The following is an 18848-nucleotide window of genomic DNA, read 5'->3' on the forward strand; positions in this document are numbered from 1 at the left end:
CAGTATGAACTATGGGAAAAGCTATCAATACACACAAGTACTGACAAAATGATAGAAAAATCATATCTTGGTGGAATTCCGTCTAAAATGGTGTGAAAAAATCTTGAAAATTGAGAAAAGTGCAAATTAAAGAAAGGGAAAAATACGTGGAAAAACAAAATATATAAGAAAACTGATACTCAAGTAAACTGTAAACCAGGTATGTCAAACTGATTTCTTATACGGGGCCATTTAAAAATTATTTGAGATGTCAGCGGGCCGCATGTTATGATGTTATATTTTATTTATTTATATATATATATATATATATATATATATATATATATATATATATATATATATGATGTCTGCATAATGCGTACATAGTTGATGTCAATTTACAGTAAGAAGGCTGTTCGTTTCCTTCTTTTAATTTATTAATTTATTTATTTATCCAAAATAAATAGTGAGATAAGCGGGCCGCGAGTTTGACATGCCTGCTGTAAACCATTAGCTCCATCACCTTTTCGTCTGTCTTGGTTTGTTGTACTCTCACGTTCCTGCACTTTGGATTGGATCATAGAATATATTCCCCCGTGTAAGAAATATAATAAAAGTGGAAAATAATTTTTCTCAAAGCAGTTTAAATCTTTGTCTCGTAAAAACTTGGACACAACCATCATCGTGCTTTACTAATGTAAACCTACATTCAAGAATGAAATGCAGCTTATACGATATAGTTTTCTTTCATAATAAGAAATTTTGTTCGAAAGGCGGGATGTACTTAATAATATCGTATTTATGATATTCTTAATCTGGACCCTAAAAGGGCTAATTTTTATAAAAAAATAAATAACGCTTCGCTGGCATTTTATGAGTACATCTCATTAACCCACAATGAAATTTGATTTAACATCGCTCTGAAATGAATATAAATAATAATGGTGATCTATATAGAAGTTCTACAGGAGTTCTATATAGAAGAACGAAAAGTCGTTTGTAAAATACCCTTTTCAAAAGTACAACGAGAACATAATCTGATAAACCACACCAAAAATTGAAATTAACTTTACTAAGAAATCGAATTGTAGTCATAATGACCACCCCGCTTTAAAGGGAACCCAAAAAGAAGAAACCGACGTCGGGCGCATTTTTAAAACTTATTAAGATTCTATTTTGTCAAAAGAGATACTTTGCATAGTTATTTTGTATTGATAAATCTATTCTTAATCTTCTATTCCAAAACTGTTTTTAAATAAAAAACACAAAATCCTGCGGGACTTGTATCTATGGCCATTCTCACTTCTATCTAAAATCTAAAAGCAGAGTAACAAAATTTATTTCGCTCACCTAATAAGAAAGACGTTATCTCAAATTATATTCACTGCAGTTAGAAGCAAAATAACTGGCAATAGCTGTTAAAGTTTGAAAGATGTAAAAAATAGAATGGTTGAGAAATTTTTCATGCTTTGTACCTGATATATTTTTATGTTCCTATATATATTCAAATAAGACCTCAATTCATTTCACTCGCCTAAAAGAAATGAAACTATCTCAAATTATACCATCCGCAGAGTAGGAACCGTTCTGATCACGAAGTTTGAAAAAGTTTAATGCTAGGAACAAAATTTCTCTCATTGTTTGTCATTACGGACATTAATACTTCCTTCTTCATTAAAAAAATATATATATATATATATATATATATATATATATATATATACTCGCGAGCTACTTGCCTCTTCTACTAGGAATAACTGGATGACAAATACATACTTCTACGATAGGCTAAGAGCAGCGCAAAAAAAAAAAATCGAATCGGAAAGCGCTTTAAATAGAACGAATTGAAACTTTCTTTGTAGTCACCACCTAAGGATTTTCTTATAAATTTCTAGATTGTAAAAAGCACAAATCCTAATTTGTTAAACTTAAGTACTAAAAATGAAAAGAACTAAGTTATTTATACAGTAAATTTGGTTGTAGAATAGTTGCCACGATCGTCGCCATGAAACAAAAATTCAATTACCCGCTCACCGCATTCCACACATACAAGCAGACTGAATATATGACGCCGCAGTAACAGAGTACGATATGACTGTACAGAGACACCCAGTGAGAAAAATATGAACTACCACCAACCTATTTACAGTTCATGGTTTTGCTAACAGATAACTGAATCTCTTTTCATATTTTGTGGGAAGTAATGCCCGATGTGCAAAGTAACCCCGTGTTACGGTAGCTAGTTACCACTGTAAGCGAAATGAAATATCAAAATTTAATTTGGCCAATCATGACACAAAACTAGAAAAACGTTTGCGAAGGAAGGAATTCATATAATTAAGGAATTACGTCCCTAATATACTGTGTTAATTTGGAACACAAATATACAAGCAAATAAAGCATTTAAGGATGTTACCTATAAAATACTTAGGAACGTACAAGAACACATTCAACATGTAAGTTTATCCTAAATACAGAATTTTGCGCTATCCTCGTTTACCAACATTCTGCGTAATGCCCTAATCTGCATTGCAATCTTATTTTTACCGGCCATCTAGCACATGCTAGTTAGCGTTGTTTGTACAATAATTCACATATCATGTACGTCCACTAAGCCCCTAAAGTGATAATATATTGAGAAATTTAAGTCCATACTCTAGAAACGATTCCTGGGAATGTAAAAAGTCGACTTCCTTGAAAGAAGTGTGTGCAGCTATGAAATGGTTTAATGTATGGACCTCTACAATTTATGAACATCCATTGGTGGTTAAAATATTCTTTATCTTGTATTTTACTAATGTCTTTAGAAGCCCTCCGGAAAAATGAGGCTAGACACATTTAAGCTAAATTCTAAGTAAAAACACAAACGTCCATAGTTTTTGTTCCAATATAATACATTCCACGTTTAAATTTGGGTGGTATGTTTAGTACAAGGGGTCCAGAAGCACGTAAAAAACGCAAAATTTACAGGAGAAATGAGTGATGTAATTACTTAGACGTAACATAAATTAACAAAATCTAACCTAACCTAACATAAACTAACGTAAGCTAACCTGAACTAACCTAAACTAACGTAATATTAGTAGAAATAAGCGAAATTCTATCGTTTTTTTGGAAAATTATGCGGGACTCCTACACTAATATAACATAAACTAAACTAACCTACCGTAACCTAAACTAGCCTAACCTAACTTAAACTAACCAACCCTACCCTAAACTAACCGAATGTGAAAAGAAATTACCAAAATTGTAACATTTTTTAGAGAAAAGAGTTGGACCCCTTCTGCTAAACATAGGCCAAATTTGGAAAATATTAGGATAAATACCATTCTCACGATTTCTTATTTTACATAAGTCTCTATATAAATAAAACAATATTGTCGAGCACCCATATTTTAAATGTGTGCAACAATTAGTGAGAAGTGTGTAACCAATAATAAAGAATTAATTAGTTTATCAAGGTCTGAACTACATAAGATTTGTATGAGTCGTATCGATCTTATTTTTATTTGGTATACAGCTGGTCTATCTGCACCATGCCATTTCCAAATTGTAGGTTACCAACTTACTTTCGAGATGTCTCCCATACCTAAATATTTCTCGTGAAGTATTGCTTTTAACCAACAAACTTTCCGAACGCGTGTAGCCATTTTATCAATCTGAGCCAATTAGTATATGAAAAATTGAACATTACCTTTCTGGGCGAAATGAATTTAAACTTTTTGTTGTTAATTGTTGGGAGTCATTAGAGTACGACGCGCAAGTCTCCTGAACCACTATTTTTCCAGGCGTCTCTATATTCCTTTCAAATTCAGGATCTTCTACTGCAAATTCTGATTTCACCCTATCAACGTTTAGTTTCACATCCAAAGAACACATAGCTGTATCCTTGTCCGTTGTTTCCTCTCCTTTCGTTGTGCATAATATTAACTCTTTCTTGTCAGTCATCAGTTCGTATGTCCACCCTTTCCCTTCGAGTGGATCTTCCTGAGGTAAGTCAAAAGCAATTTCTTCTTTGCACATCAATTCCAACTTAACAGACGCCTCATCAGCCATTGTGAATTGAAATATAATAAGAATTTAACACTGCTCTTATATTTTATGTTGCCAGTGTTAATGAAATGATTTACAAGAACGTTCACAAAAGCAATTTATATTTAAAATCATCATCTTCTGCAGTTTCTTATTTCCTTACCCACGATCGCTCCCTCGGCAATTGTTTGTTTGTTTGTAGCAGCCGGATAGGGTTGTGTCGATCATGAACGATTCGATCATTATGAACGAATCATGCTGTGAATCAAATGGATTATGATTCTTTCCAGAAATGAATCGATTCTTCAAGTGAATCATTTCTACTTTTCACTGAATTGTTCGCTGAGATCGAAATGTAAGAATTATGAATCAAATTGCAGTGAGCGAATTGGTAGTGTTGCTTTTGCAGATGCTCTTACAAAGCAAGGGTTGTGGGAGAAGAGAGAGAGAAATGAAGGAAACGTGTGCTACCGCACTATCTTAACAGGGTTCCGCTTCGCACAATACAATGAGGAGTCATATACACACACAAAATAAACAAATATAGTCATTGGACAAGGTAGCCTCAGGCTAGACGTCCATCCTCCCCATATGCGGTGTACATACACAGACGACGTGGAAACTGAAAGGATGGAAGTCGCGTTACTGGAAACAAAGTAATTTTAAAATACTTACCTGCTGCTTGCCACGATCTCTGTACTGTTCGCTATCTCAGGATCCGCAAGTACTGAAAGTGTTGCTCGCTCATGTGTAATGTAATTTTACTGTTGGTTTTAATATGCTCTTGAGCGATTATTAAGGTAATGTGCGCTATATAAAATAGGCTTATTTCTCATCACTTTTAAGTGCACTTGCTACACGAAGTGGTCTTATCATTTATATCTATGATAACTGGATACACTACACTGAACTTAAAACAGATTCAGCATTTAAGCAGTATATTTAAGCAGCACTAAAATATTTACACAAGACACTATTTACACTGTACGTCACAGATTTTACATATTTACGTGAAGAAACACGAGCATGGATACTTTCTGAGAAGACAACCTATTTCGTCTTTCAGTAAGTATTTGTCCAGTTTTCGAAAATACTCGTTCACACGGAACAGAACTTGGCGGAATAGCTAATCTTCTCTTCATTACTTGAAAAAGACGAGGATATGCAAATTGTTTTCTCTTCCACCACGCAAGTGGATCATCTGTACGAATAATTAATGGCTCATCCAGGTACTTGTTGAGCTCAATAATTCCAGCTGCAGTTGGATTTTCAGAGTTCAAAAGCTGTCCAACTTCTTCATCGAAGTCCGCCCATATTGAAGATGAAGGTGGTACGGGTCTTTTCCGAATGGGCTCATCTTCTTGGTTCGAAATTTTCACCTTGCTTGCTCTTTCTGATACACTTCTGTACGTACTCTGGAAAGTAAGCTTAGATTTAAATGCCTGTCCAAAAGTGCACTTCCAGTGTAGGCAATTTCTGAATGTACATTTCCAAATCTCTTCAGTGTAGGCAATTTCTGAATCTACATTCCAAATCCAAATCTACCTCTTTGATAAATACTCTTCATTGTGTTCGTGCAATCACTTTATCAATTTATAGTTTTTATATTACGAATCCTGTAACATTAAAACAGTGTTTGAGGTCTTACACTTGGGTGAAATAGTATTGTCGACGATACTTGAGAAATGTCTCCTCTCGTCTCGTTTTTGTTTATCGAGATGTCATGTTTCTCGTCTCGTCTTAAATTTGAAAATATACAGTAGTTCTCCTCTCGTTTTGTAGACAAAAATCGAGACGAGATGAAAAATTTCTAGATATTTCGATTTCAACAAAGACGTATTAGACCTAAAATTTTAGTAATTATCATAATTATATATTGACCCATTTCGTGGTCACTTCAGTGGCTTACGTTGTATTTGCTATTCTTCATTCAAGCGCCCAGCCTAATCTGACCATGTGAAAGATATTATGTATTGTACACTGCCAACTATTTTAGTCGTTTTAATTAAATGAATTTTACTTCTTGAAAATCACTTGCACTTTATAAATGGGAGAACATGAAAAGAAATTTGCTTCTAATCTGAAATTTTACATGTGCAAATCTTACATGCGCAAAATTAATAACAGGGTAATTTAACAAATCAGTATGCCTAATAAATAATAAGAACTTCAAATAGCGGGGACAGGATCCCCGACTTACATCGCCGATTATTACGGCTCCATCCCTCCTGAAAATATATATTCATGAACAGCGGCGCAAATCTGTCTTGAACATTGGGGGACAAGTAAGACTTTTTTTGTTGTTGTTGTTAAGCGATGCTCAAAATATTTACGAAGTTAAAAAACAATCCTGCGGAGGATCAGGTAGAAGAGTTGTCTTCAACATTGGGAGGCGTGCAAATTTGAGGCTTATTCTGGGGGGACATCAATTTCATCTCACTTTCCTTTGTGGCAATCGGACACAAATCATCACACATTTCCCTAAAAGTTACATTTCAAATCGGATTATTGGGGGACAGTCTCTTGCAGTTCCAAGATTGGAGGGAACATGTCCCCCTCAACCCCCCAGGATTTGCGCTAGTGTTCATGAACACGGTTTATCCTTTACAGAGATCGTAAGACTCGGGATAAGAAAATGTGAGAAGCTACATACCAGAAATGAGCACACTATCGTATAGTGCTATTAGTATTTACAAGTAAAAACATGAAAGTTACACATCCACCTTAAGGTTCTATATCTCTATCCATAATAATACAATATAAAAAAAACTAGAGATAGAAAGACAGTTGTTCTAAAATTATCTCCGAGAAAGTTCATAAATCAGGCCTGTACCTAGCCCGATTCACTTGACCCTTTTCGTTTTTATTCTTGACTTGTTATTTTTAAGACATATTTATCTAAAGAAACAACTAAAAGTTTCAGGTAAAGTTCAAGGTAATCGCGGGGGCTTCAGTTGCCCACAGGGGATATTAAGACTCCTGGCTGGTGGCCCTCCCTAATTACGGGCCTGCTCCAGGCTCGTAGCCAGCTCAAAATTTTAGGGGGGCCCGGTAGAAGTTAGGGCGGCGATCAAATCATATGATAGTTCATCACTATAATTCATTTGCAAGCCTACCGTGAAAATCCTAGGGGGAGCAGTAAAAATTTAGGGGGGCGGCCCATTGCCCCCCGTGAATACGGGCCTGGCCTACTCTACAGATTTTTTTTTTTAACGTTCGCTGTTAACGATGCGTACCTCGATGGAAGTATATCTGGTCCACGTATACTTCATGGTTGTCATGGTGCAATACTAGGGCACTTGAGTTTCAATTTTTTCGATCAGTAAAATGGTAATGGGAGATGTTTGGTGCTTGCAGCAAGAAACAGATCATTTACGCAGAAACGAATAAAATGCGCTACCTAATAAAATTCTAGTTTTTGCATCAATTTAACTTTTCTGTATAACGTTCTGGTTTAAAGGGCTAAATATGATTTACGGTATACGGGCTTCTGATGGATCACTTTGAACAAAGCATGTTTTCTCGGAAATTGAACTTGGTAATAAAAAATGAAGATTGCAACACTTTCAAGTTTTGACCGCTCCGACGCAAATACTAGTTTCTGAAACAATTAAGAATGCGAGGGAGGAAGGGCATATGCTAACTTCGTAGTGACAATGAAGCTTGAAACACGTTTCAGAGCTGTTGTGGACCCAATGCAATGCTGCCCGTGTCACATGGCAAAGGTGGTTGACAAGAGAAAGAGAGATTGTATTTCGTCACAAGCAATTCATTTGAGTTGCAGCAGACAAACGATTCGTATGATCGAATAATTCTCCTGCGCAAAATGCATGCGCGGAAACCTAACTGATTCAATGAGCGAATCATTCCCAACCAATTCACTTGCGCGAAGGGAATGCGCAGAAACCTAACTGATTCAATGAGCGAATCATTCCCAACCAATTCACTTGCGCGAAGGGTATGCGCTGACAACCAATTCATATGAACGAATTAAATGATCGAATCATTTTAGTGAATCAGAGTAAATGAATCGATTCTCCGAAATGAATCATTTTGCCCATCACTACAGCCGGAGGAAAGTGAAATGGCACCCGAAAGTTTTCTGTTTTAGTTCAGATTTTGTTCAATTGAGATCTTTTGTCGCTAGTGTAGCTCACTCTTACATAGAGGTATTCTCGTGTTTCAGAAGGTATCCATCCATCTTTATCGTTTTAGCCGGAATAGCAAATCCTGTATTTCTGTATGCCATTGCGGTTTGATTGACTGTCGAACTCCCGTTGCGTATACTAATTTTATTTAATATACGTCCTATTATTGCTTCAAGTGCTACTTTTGATTGTGACTTCTTCCGCGACTTTAGATTGTTAGTGCGAACAATTTAATATTTTAACACAATTTTACCACTTGACAACAATAACTGGTCGTGGCTTTTGTGTGTATGTGTAAGCGTCTCGTGGAATAAGACGTTGATTTTCGGTGCCATTTGATAACAGTCACTACCATCACTTACGAACCTACGGTAACTATTGGAGACAAACTTAGAGATCTCTTGCCCCAAACACTACACATTTCCCCCCACACAACCCAGGTCTGTTCTTAAGCACCACGTGTAGTGATGTGCAGTGGGAATATTCCCGGTGGGAAGGAATTTAAAAATGGGAATATTCCCGGTTTTTCCCCTGGTATATAAATTCCCGGGAAGGAATTTATTTCCATTTCTCTACTTTACTTCCAAATTATAAGAACCATATGACTAATTACTTTAATTTAATACATTATGGGATTTGCTTCTAGGTTTTAAAGAATTTGGCGGTTAAAAAAGTTAAAATTATTTGACGGTACTTTATATAACTAATAATATGATTTTTTAAGATCCATTTCCATTTGCACCAAAATGTAAGGTAATTGTTTAGTATTGGGGCGCCAAAAACTAGCAAAAATTAGGATGATTTACGGAAGAAATGAGTTGATAGCGATGTTCAAGTAGTCAAGAAAGTATCGAACACATTTTTTTTTTTTTTTTTTAGGGCAGTAGGAGATCTATACAAAACGGAAAGGTAAGTGGAAGTGATTTGTGTTAGAAAGGAAAGTGAATTGTTGGTAACGAAGACAGAAAACAACGTGCCATGTGAGCTCTAAGCGCCTTCATTCGCTAACGAGCGCTCTGCAATGCTGTCTGAATTTAATGTTGGTAACATAATTTAACGTATGAGACCATAAAACAACCGCATCGGAATAGAATATCGCAAAAAAGTAGGTACAGAAGCTGGACCCAATGCTAAAGAACAGCCAATATTAGCAAAGTACTAATTTACAAGTGATGAAAAGGAACGATTTTGTAAGGTAATTTAGAATTATGTGGAAATAGAGATGAAGTACTATTAATACACCCTGAACCGCCATTAGTAATAGACGTCGGCCTGTCTCCACTCTCTGACTCGAATTTCTGAAGAGGTACTCGGCAAGGTGACCAGACGTCCCGTTTTAGCCGGGATAATCCTTTTTTTAACCGTTGTCCCGTTTTTTCTGATTCTCGAACGGGACGCCTAAATGTCCCGTTTTAAGTAAAAATGACCTAGGTGTCCAGTAATTATTATTCAAAATATAAATCATCAATGCAAATGGGAATTGAGTGTTCGTGGTTCAAGTGGGAATTCTGAGTGTTCAACTAGTTAAAAGAATTGTCTGGTAGAACTTGCAATCGGGAACCATTATTTGTTGTGTGGTACACGTAATATTAGAAACGGTGTGTTATCACTCTTACTTGTGTATTTAGTAAATTGAGAAAACTGCTGAGTCCCAAAATGCAATCTGGAAGTCAGATACTCCCCCTCCACAGCTGATTCTTATGCGTCCCGTTTTCGCAAGTGAAAATTCTGGTCACCTTGGTACTCGGACTTCTTTTACATGTGAATTAACGTACGGAATTTCGAGAAATAGGTAGAATGAAAGGTCTTGTATGGCAATGTTACGTGCTAAAATATAATGATAAGTAAGTATCTTGCAAATTTTGTGAAAATAAATATGTATGCGCAAATGTTGATAAATTGATGAGACATGTATCTTCTAGCATTTACCCAATCTAATTGGTTTATAACATTTATAAATTTAATGTGTTTATAATATCAGTAATAGAGTCAAGTTGAGCAAATCCATTTACATTTACATTTAAATTGTTACTATATAATTTACTATATATTTCTTTCACACATATTTATTTGATAGAACATATTGTAAATACATAAACAGTTCAACGTACTCTCTAAATATAATAAAGTGTTAATAAAGTAACATAGTACCGTTCAGATTATATAGATTTTAAAGAATCCTCTGTGGACAACAGTAATAATATGCTGTGATATAAAAATTAATTTAACTTTGAAACCATAATATAGCAATATAATGCAATTTTCTTTTTAATTGAACATGAATTCCCATTTTGGGAATCTTCCCTGGGAATATTCCCGAAAAATATCTTCCCGGGAATTTACCCATCACTAAGCACTTGCGCTGTCATTCTCTTCAATGTTGCCGTACTTCCGTAACATTTCATAAACAACAAAATTCAGTATTAAAAAAAAAACAATGAATGGAAGATAAAACAAAGGGACAATAGAGGGAAGTAGCAACGTTGGTTTTCAGGTAACGGGGTCATAAATCTCTAACAAATATCACAAAGAACAGAAGGGAAAGTTTTGAGGACTTTCCAGATTCCATAACAAAAGCATCTTTAACTGTGTCTGCTAGTATACCAGGTCAGACAAACACTGCCCTTGTAAGGAGACCATAATTCCAGTATCATACGCCAGATGGCAGCACCGAACCGAAAATGGGTGGGTAAAAAGCGAATAACCTTCTGTAATTCTAGCAAGTACCTAGGTATATAGTACTACGCAAGGGCGCCCATTTCTCTGTATATTTGGAGGGGGCACTCACACGCAGAAGGTATATATATATATATATGAGGATATTACGACAAATTTCATTCAAATTATGCCAAATATTACATATTCATAAATACACTAGGGGGCCGTCGGATTCGAATCCTTCACTTTGATAATGTGAGCCGTGGTACACATGATCGAACTGATTCTCTTTACGTGGTGACGTGCGTGTATCAATATGGAATTGTCGCAATTTATCAATATGTTCCTGTCGTACTAATAATTCACGATTTATTCTCTCTAATCTATGCATTTCCTGAGTAATATTTTGATCATGTTCGGATTTTACGATAACAGCGGGCAATTTCTCAAAATGCTCCATTATCATTTCAACAGTAGCTTTATGGTGTTCACTGAAACTTTCTAAGGTTTGTTCGGTTCCATCTGACCGTTCACTGTTAAGTTTTAGAATTTGCCGTTGGCCTTGTACTTCTTCACCTATCTCACCTGTCCTTTCCGCGAGTTCCTTTACATATCCGTTTAATTCGCGTACGGCACTTTCCTGTCTGTTCATACAAAAACTAACAATCTCGCATTTTCTGTTTGTGAACACCTGGTGTTCTTCTATTTTCTCTTCTTGGCCTTTTAGCCCTTGCTCTTCCTGTTTCAAAGTATCAATATCACGCTGTTGGGCGTCGGTGGTCTGCCTACACTCTATCTCTACCGCTTGTATGGATGTCTGTAATAGCCCAACACTTTTCCTATATTCTTCGCTAAGTGATTCAACGCGTTTGGTTAGGCTAGTTAATTCCAAACGTATTTCAGTAATCGTATTACTGAATTCAGTAATCAGTAATCGTACTACTCAAACCTTCAAGTCTACTTTCTAATTCAACTCAATTCTACGTCTACTCTTTCGCTAATTTGGTTATGCACTGTTTACATTCTTTTGCTGATTCTGTTATTGACTGTTTGCATTCACCTATTAATTCATCTACTCATTCTCTATTGCTTTCAATTTTATGTTCTAAACGTTCACTGTTATTTTCTAGTTTCTGCTCTAATTTACCAGACTGTTTCTCTAACAATGCTTGAATTTGTTCTAATGTAATGTAATATTTATTTAAGTTACAAACAACTAATTCACAATATAAAAGTGAAAAATACGAACGCCTAACTTCAACAACAAAGTGTAAACAAACGACTTTCTGAAACTAATGTGTCATTATTTCAATTGCACAAAACCTTCTCTTTTTTGACACTTCTCAAAACTTATTAATTTATTTTAACATATCTTAACACGTATTCTATAATTATTTTCTCACAATATTCTTAGCATAAGTATAAATAACGGTGCAAACAGAAGGTTATGTCTACATTGGTGTGTGTTCGTCTGTGATCAGCTGATTGGTGTGTATTCATCTGTGCGTAATATTGGAAGTTGAGGGGAGAACAATTTTGCGAACAAAGATAAAAATGTTATATTTTAATGTCTTACGAAAAACTTATACTAGTAATATTCCTATACTAATTAAATTTACTTTATGTTATTTAAAGCCTGCTTATTATTTTCTCTTTCCTTTTTCACGAGTTTGAACAATTTCCAAGGAAACTAAATTTAACTAGTCTGCTACATATACTACGTGACTCAAACTTTGGATTCTATACGCAAATACTACAATACCTGTTCTAAATACTGTCGGGTTTACCAAGTAAATCAGTAGTATCTTCGGGCACAATTACACCCGAAGATTGATGATTTTTTCCTGTCATGGTCGCCATGTGTTTGTAATTGTGTTTTTTTGCCGTTGTTAAAATTCTATAAACCTATGCATTCACCCCAGCTTTACTACGGTAAATCACAATTAATCCGAACTTATATCTTATCCAAAACCCGAAGCTGGGCACATACGGTTGACCGTAAAATAGAAATATGTGAAGATGGTTAATTTCAACACTAATATTAACGAATAAAAAAGAAACTACTTTACGATACAAATCAAAAAAACCTAATTAAACTGTGCAAAGAACGTGTTGCTGAATCTGAATTACACAAATTAAGTGAACATTAAGAGATTACAAGCGGTCAAGTAGATTTGTTCAATTTTATTTGATTGTTTCAACCTTTCATTTCATTTCTATTTACTTTCCTTCAACAAAAAGTGGCTAGGTGGCTCGAATAATTAATGTTTCACTTACTCACGATAAATCTTCGACCGTTCAGTTGTTCCACTGCTGATACACTCTAAAAACAGTATCCATGATTTTGCACAAGTACCCATGAAATATAAGGTACTTCGCTGATGTACCTATGAGAATTCAATGTACCGAAGACTTTAGTGGGTACACACCGCATCTCAGCCTCTTACCCATGAATTAGTGGGTACATGGAAAATTTATGGGTACAGTAAGTTCGTACCAAAGAATGTACCCATGACAATAAGGTAACGTGAACATACGCCATATTGTGTGTTATCGGTTGATGTGTTGTTTGTGTATTATTTGAATGAAGATTGGAAAGATTCCAGCAACCAATCAAACGAGTCACATATAAAAGTAAATTGAATATTTTGTATTTATAATTGTATCTGGATATTTTAAATGAATTAACTTGTCTAAAATGTATATTATATTTCAGCAGTTAAACAGTAATTTAAGCCATAGTTCCTTTGAAACAATTTTTCATGGTTAAGCTGATTATAAAATGTAAATTTTAAATCTAGTTTAAAAAAAACAAAAAAAAAACATGCACAACATGCTAATTTTCGTGACTATCTGAATAATATTCTGACTGTTCCGTGGGTGCCATTAACATATGTAGGAAAATCAAGAGTATGGAATTGAAAGTGCAAGGGTAAGTATTCCATACACATGGTTACGTGCACCTTGCACTTCACTGGTTTGTATAGGTTGTGTTTATGGCTTCTGGTGCTTACGTTCAAGGGAACGTTTACTAAATCCCTGTACTTTGTGCTTGTGCAAGGACTTCACCGCATAAGTGTTGTATCGCCGGACCAATTTTTGGAAATTTACAGGGTGAATTGGAGAATTTATTTTGGTTTGAGAGGAAGAGTAAGTTAAAGTCAGGTGAAGGGAATAGTGATTCCTGTAGGCTGTTTGATATAGTAAAGGTTACTGTATGTGGAGGCGGAAGTGACTATTTGGCGGAGAAGTACACTTGCTATGATTTAGTGGTGAGAAAGACAGTGTGGTAATAGCGCGTATATGTCAAGATTGTGACATATCTTGTTTGCGTTTTATAGAATTATACAAAAATAACGAATGTTAGTTGTTGAAATTGTGTGAAAGACACAGTATACTGTTTACTAGTGGAGCTTTACTAATATGAAGTGCCATTCAAGCTAGTATCATTGCCAAAAACATCTGTTTCACTACCAAATCGCATATCCAAAATCGCTGACACGCCTGCTTCCTCCGGATGCACCTAGCACTGTAGCATACATCCGGACGCTGTGTTTATACGCAATTAGATCTATTGGTTTAAGACCAAAAAGGGTATGTAACATACCTGTAAGTAGTGCAAGGGAAGAAAGAAACGAAGTAAATGAAGTGCTTATTGCTAACAGTGTGAGAAGAAGTGCAAGGAAGGAAACATTTAATAATGCTATAGTTGAAATCCCAAATGAGAGTAAAGAGAGCAATAGTTTAGTTGTGAAAAGTGTACGTGCTGAAACGAGTACTAGTAGTGCGTGTAGTAATATGAGAAAGTCAAGTGAAAATATAATGAGTGAAATGAAAATGGGCTCTGAGGACAATAAGGGGGGTAGTTCAATTGTAAAATTAAAGTGTAGTGGTATCACACCGAACTTTTCTTCCAAGTCGCTGGATCCTGCTGCAGGGTCTGTAGAAGGATCCGGTTTAAGGTATGTTAAAAGTCCTATTACAATTTTAGCTGATAGTCATGGCAGAAACATTGCTCAAATGTTCAGCAATACGCTGGATGACAGTTACACCATTTTCAGTTTAGTAAAACCTGGAGCTCCAATGAAGGAAGTACTAAAGGATCCTTCAATTAATAGTCTCTACTCAGAAACAACGGGAACATTAATTATAATGGGGGGAGCTTATGATGTATATTCCAATAGAAGTGAAAACCTGGAGCTCCAATGAAGGAAGTACTAAGAAATTGACTTATTTTCGATTTTATTTCATTTTTGAAATCATTCTTATTGAGATTTTGTGTGTTGATTCACACGGTGTCCTGTCCGTGACAACCATGTGTCCTGCCCATGACACAGTAAAGTTTAGTTTATTTTTAATATAAATGTTCGGCAAATTTCTCTTATGTGAAGTTTAAAAATTTCTAATTTATACATTTCCGTTTAAAGAAAAACATTTTGAGCTAAGAATTCGCAGAGTTTTGTAACATTCACTTGGTGTCTCAGAAGTCACTTCTCTTTTTTGTCCCCGCCCGTGACAGACGTTTAGGGATTAATATTTCCTACTCTTTACAGAAAAAAATCCACTCAATTCGGACCTACACCAATACAACACAAGAACAACCAATCATATTCATATACAACACAAGAACAACCAATCATATTCATATACAAAATATTACCATTGCCATATATATGCATTCTCGAAACAACATCATTCATGCATGTGAATAAAAGAAACTTTCCACTCAATTCGGACCTACACCAATATAACAGAAGAACAACCAATCATATTCATATACAACACAAGAACAACCAATCATATTCATATACAAAATATTACCATTGCCATATATATGCATTCTCGAAATAACATCATTCATGCATGTGAATAAAAGAAACTTTCCACTCAATTCGGACCTACACCAATACAACACAAGAACAACCAATCATATTCATATACAACACAAGAACCACCAATCATATTCATATACAAAATATTCCCATTGCCATATATATGCATTCTCGAAACAACATCATTCATGCATGTGAATAAAAGAAACTTTCCACTCAATTCGGACCTACACCAATATAACAGAAGAACAACCAATCATATTCATATACAACGCAAGAACAACCAATCATATGCATATACAAAATATTACCATTGCCATGTATATGCATTCTCGAAACAACATCATTCATACATGTGAACAAAAGAAACCTTCCACTCAATTCGGACCTACACCAATACAAACAAGAGCAACCAATCATATTCATATACAAAATATTACCATTGCCATATATATGCATTCTCGAAACATCATTCATACATGTGAATAAAAGAAATTTTCCACTCAATTCGGACCTACACCAATATAACAGAAGAACAACCAATCATATTCATATACAACAGAAGAACAACCAATCATATTCATATACAAAATATTACCATTGAGATGTATATGCATTCTCGAAACAACATCATTCATACTTGTGAATAAAAGAAATTTTCCACTCAATTCGGACCTACACCAACACAACACAAAAACAACCAATCATATTCATATACAAAATATTACCATTGCCATGTATATGCATTCTCGAAACAACATCATTCATACATGTGAATAAAAGAAACTTTCCACTCAATTCGGATCTACACCAATACAACACAAGAACAACCAATCATATTCATATACAAAATATTACCATTGCCATATATATGCATTCTCGAAACAACATCACTCATACATGTGAATAAAAGAAACTTTCCACTCAATTCGGACCTACACCAATACAACACAAGAACAACCAATCATATTCATATACAAAATATTACCATTTCCATGTATATGCATTCTCGTAACAACATCATTCATACCTGTGAATAAAAGAAACTTTCCACTCAATTCGGACCTACACCAATACAACACAAGAACAACCAATCACATTCATATACAAAATATTACGATTGCCATGTATATGCATTCTCGAAACAACATCATTCATACATGTGAACAAAAGAAACCTTCCACTCAATTCGGACCTACACCAATACAAACAAGAGCAACCAATCATATTCATATACAAAATATTACCATTGCCATATATATGCATTCTCGAAACATCATTCATACATGTGAATAAAAGAAATTTTCCACTCAATTCGGACCTACACCAATATAACAGAAGAACAACCAATCATATTCATATACAACAGAAGAACAACCAATCATATTCATATACCAAATTTCCGTCTAACAAGAACTCAAAATTCGTTACACCACATTGGAATAAAACTTTATAATAAATTCCCAGATCGTGTCAAACGAATGGCAAACCTGCAGTTTAAAATATACCTCTAGTTGCTGTTACTTAAACATCTTTCCATAGGTTTAGATGAATATTTTCAGTGTGATCTTTCTTTGTAATGTAAATATTAAGATTTATTTCAATTTTGAAATATATAAAACAAGGAACAATTTATATTTTCTCTAAAAATACACTTTTAGTTTAAGTATTATTTTTACGTATATATTTTGTATTATTATTATTATGTATGTTGTATTATTATATATTATTTTTCTAATAATTGTATTATTAATTGTAGCGTATCTCTAATTTTTATTTTTAATAATTGTCATTGTAACTGTATTTCTTGACGAAGCCATGAACGCTAAGTTCTTACGGCGGAAAATGAAATAAATAAATAAATAAATAAATTTTCTTTGTGATTGTACATATTTTCTAAGAAAAATTCCTATTTTGGGAATCTTTCCGAGAATTTTCTTAGGGAATATTCCCGAAAAATATCTTTCCGTTTATTTACCCATCACTATTCAAGAGTCGCCAGAGTTACTGTCGTTGGTTGTCATTTCGTATCAGTTTTCTCAAAAAATTTGATTATAGCAACGTAATGCAAAAATGCAAACAATCGTTATAATTATTATGCCCATAGTCGCTACCTAAGTTGCAAATTTCGCATTGTGTTAACGCAAATAATTACTGAGTGTCCTGGTTAACCCATACGATATTTTTCGTTATTCTATTTGCATTACGAAATATGTAGGTCAATAATGATTTTGCTATTTGTTATTAAATCCATTAGTGTATTGATTTTGGCCTTTCAAAAAGCGTTCTATAATCAACTTACTTTGTAACGAAAAAAAAATGATAATATTTTTCGTAGCATTCATTTTCGGGCTAAATATTAGTCGCAATGCTCACCAAAGTAATAGAAGTTAACACATTCTCCAATCTACAATACTGTCTGCAGGCCTTATTTCGTAATGTCTGGCACAAAATCAGCGGATTCATCTCAATGTAAATAACGCAATAAGCAAGTATAAGTACAATACCAGGAATCGCAAAGTAAAACACAAATTTTCCATGCGTTGACGCAAAGCGCTACGAAAAGATGCCCCGAAATTCTCAGATAGCTCCAAAATGGTTGATATGTCACTGTTCTTAACTTAGATTTACTCGCCCGCCTACGTAACCACTCCAAAGTAAGGAACCCTGAATCTGTGTCTACCTCTCCCTCCCCCATCTGCCACAAGCAAAAAAATATAATTTCGTTTGTACTACATCTGTTCTAATTTGTTCCAAAGTAAGAGAATTAGTTCTGTTATACTCTCCAAGTAAATTGAAAACCAATAGTCGTGAGGCTACAACGACTTAGTCCTGGCCCACCAACAACCTTGAAATAATCAGTTAATGTAAGAAAGCAGCTTAACCTTTTGTCACTCGCGCCAAATTTAGTGACATAACAACTCGCGCGTTTGCTTTTCTCCAACATTGACATTTGGAGATACAAACAATATATTTAGTAACGTTTATTTGAAGTAATGCATGCAATTGTTGAGTAAATTACTTAGAACATTTCGAATTGCTGCTATAGTGCTCTCAAAATGTCTTGATTCATGGCAAAAATGCGAACTAAAGCTCAAACCATCTGTAAGTCAATAAGGGTTCAGCTGTTGCTAAAAAAAAGAGAGCCTTGGCGAAAGAGAGTGGATTCCATCAGCCGATAGTAGCGCTTGGAACAGAA

General features: G+C 34.8%; 1 protein-coding gene across 4 annotated transcripts in view; it reads right to left on the reverse strand.

Annotated features, from left to right (window-relative positions):
* The window catches only part of LOC145690922 (uncharacterized), a 124302-nt gene that overhangs the window by 86911 nt on the left and 18543 nt on the right, over positions 1-18848 (reverse strand). Inside the window, exon 1 of one of the 4 annotated variants that reach the window (XM_081766367.1) lies at positions 3674-4210. The exons of the other annotated variants lie outside the window; for them this stretch is intronic. Within the exon in view, the coding sequence (XP_081622493.1) occupies positions 3674-4035 (362 nt within the window). The 5' untranslated portion in view covers positions 4036-4210. Of the gene's footprint in view, positions 1-3673; positions 4211-18848 lie in introns of those variants that run through there. 4 annotated transcript variants of the gene reach the window in all.

Source organism: Thermobia domestica, chromosome 7 (assembly GCF_964235325.1).
Source record: "Thermobia domestica chromosome 7, izTheDome1.hap1.1, whole genome shotgun sequence".
In the NCBI taxonomy this organism is placed as follows: domain Eukaryota; kingdom Metazoa; phylum Arthropoda; class Insecta; order Zygentoma; family Lepismatidae; genus Thermobia; species Thermobia domestica.